Source organism: Eimeria acervulina, genomic scaffold (assembly GCF_000499425.1).
Source record: "Eimeria acervulina Houghton genomic scaffold, Eah_scaff955, whole genome shotgun sequence".
NCBI classification, from domain to species: domain Eukaryota; phylum Apicomplexa; class Conoidasida; order Eucoccidiorida; family Eimeriidae; genus Eimeria; species Eimeria acervulina.
Genome location: NW_013549502.1, coordinates 1 through 2500, shown reverse-complemented (window position 1 = coordinate 2500; position 2500 = coordinate 1). Strand labels below are relative to the sequence as shown.

The window sequence follows — 2500 nt, the reverse complement described above, 5'->3', positions numbered from 1 at the left end:
GCAGCAGCAGCAGACAGGAAGCCAAGCAGCAAAACAAAAAGAGGCCCGCAGCAAACCCCAAGTGGAGTTGATAGCAATTCAAACCCCGCGAGGCTGCGCGTTCTCACTAGCTAGCTAGCTGGCTAGCTGGCTAGCTGGATGGCTAGCTAGCTGTATAGCTAGCAAGCTGGGTAGCTAGCTAGCTAGCTGGGTAGCTAGCTAGCTGGGTAGGTAGCTGACTAGCTGTCTGGGCCGCTATCTGGCTAGCTGGCTAACTGGCTAGCTAGCCAGACGCTGTGACTTCTCGCTAGCTAGCTAGCTGGCCAACTAGCTGTATAGCTAGCTAGCTAGCTAGCTAGCTGGCCAACTAGCTGTATAGCTAGCTAGCTAGCTAGCTACTTGAGCTGAAGCCTCGCCTCCTGGGCTGCGTGAAGGGTCCACGGAGGCGGCTAGCCAGCTTAGAAGCGCCCAAGCCCTAAACCCTAAACCCTAAACCCTTAACCCTTTAACCCACGACACTTCCGTAATACGTTAATGCCGCGGGCTAGGGTTTAGGGTTTAGGGTTTACTCGACGATTCGGAGGTCGGCAAAGCGCCCCTCAGGACCGTAGATCGCCTGCATAGAGCATGCAAACCCTAAACCCTAAACCCTCAGCCCTGTGCCCCAGCCCTCGAATCAAGCAGCGCTTGGTCTCCGCTCAACATCAGCCAGTACTTAGGGTTTAGGGTTTAGGGTTTAGGGTTTACCCTGGCCTTCTCGTACACCCTGTGGAGAGCCTCACAGTACCGTTGACGCAGCTGCAGAACAAACCCAATGCCACAGCCCTAAACCCTAAACCCTAAACCCTAAACCCTAAACTCTAAACCCAACACACTAGGCATAAACCCTAGACCTTAGACCCTAAACCCTAAACCCTAAACCGTGCATTGTGAAAGACACAACCTCTCACGTCCATGCCCGCCGTGGCTGGAAGTCAGCTGGCTAGCTGTACAGCTAGATAGCTAGCTAGCTAGCTGTCTAGCTATCTGTATCGCTAGCTGTCTAGCTAGCCGCCTGGCTTACTGGCTAGCCAGCTAGCTATCTGCCTAAAGAACTGCCTAGCTAGCTAGCTGTCTAGCTATCTAGCTGTCTAGTTAGCCAGCTAGCTGTGTAGTTAGCTAGCTAGCTGTTTAGCTAGCTGTCTAGCTGTCTAGCTGTCCAGCTAGCTAGCTAGCTAGCTAGCTAGCTAGCGGTGTGATGCTCTTACCTCTTCTATGTCTTTCTGAGAAGGGTTTGGAATCAGAGGAGCGGGGATTGGGTCGCCAACCACCTCAATTATTTTAACGCGCTTGGGCATCGTTAGTTGCAGTAAACCACGCCCTAAACCACAACCCTAAACCCTAAACCCTAAACCCTAAACCCTAATCCCTAAACCCTAAACCCTACTTCTAACCCTGGAAGACTCGCGAGCCGACCCTTGCGTTATGTTCAGAGGGGTGCACGCTGTCGTGTTTGATGAAGAAGCAAGAACTAGGGTTCAGGGTTTTGAAACTAGGGTTTAGGGTTTAGGGTTTAGGGTTTACGCACCGTAGATGAGCGGCAAAGAAAAGCCAAAAAAAGCCATTGTTTTGCGGGAAACAAACTTTAAAAAGCGACAAATAAAAGTATTTGCTTCAATCCAATCATACATATCGTTCTCCCCCAGAGAAAACACCTGCACGCAAACCCTAAACCCTAAACCCTAAACCCTAAACCCTAAACCCTTTTCAGCCAGATGTAGGGTGTTTTAGAGTATCAGGGTGTATGAACGGCGCCGTATTGTTGTTTGCCTGGTTTTGGGTGTAGTGTTTGCGATTTACGATTTAGGGTTTACAGATTAGGGTTTAGGGTTTAGGGTTTAGGGTTTACGGGGACGAGCGAGGACCCTGTTTGCAGCGCAATCTCAAACATCCCTTTTCTTCTCTTCAACACCAAATTGTTTTCACCTCCTTTACCTAAAAGTGCTTCTTTAGCTCCTCCAACTACCAGCAGCACTGCGCGCCCGGGGCCCCTGAACCCCGCAAACCCTAAACCCTAAACCCTAAACCCTAAACCCTAAACCCTAAACCCTAATGAACAGTCGAGGACGAGAAGGGCACCCCAGCAGCAGTTTCTGGTGGTGTTTATATAGGGTTTATATACACGTTTCAGGGTCAGAATAGGGTTCAGAGTCTATAACAAGGGTTTAGGGTTTAGGGTTTAGGGTTTAGAAGGACCTTGAAAGAAAACCCTTAATTCTCTTTTTGCTGCTGTTTATAAAACCCAAAGACTGCAGCAAATGCCCCCAAAAGGGGAGCCGCATATTGACAGCGATGGTAGTTAGACGGATGTCTATTCCTGATACAAGCGCCACAAACCCTAAACCCTAAACCCTAAACCCTAAACCCTAAAGCGCCTGCAATGCACGACACCATGTTTCCCAGCCAAGCTCATCAACCCTTCCAGCAGCAACAGCAACAGCAGCACCATCTCCAGCAGCAGCAGCAGCTCCAGCAGCAGCAG

General features: G+C 50.2%; 1 protein-coding gene across 1 annotated transcript; it reads right to left on the bottom strand.

Moving 5' to 3' along the window:
• Nucleotides 1-544: 544 nt before the first annotated feature.
• On the bottom strand, nucleotides 545-2335 carry EAH_00052810 (dgat2l1-prov protein, putative; the record flags this gene model as incomplete). Its single annotated transcript, XM_013394051.1, has 6 exons — nucleotides 545-595; nucleotides 727-777; nucleotides 1227-1339; nucleotides 1547-1673; nucleotides 1868-2009; nucleotides 2261-2335. Coding segments are annotated over 6 exons (559 nt in total), but the record flags the coding sequence as incomplete, so codon positions are not given.
• Between the last annotated feature and the right edge of the window lie 165 nt (nucleotides 2336-2500).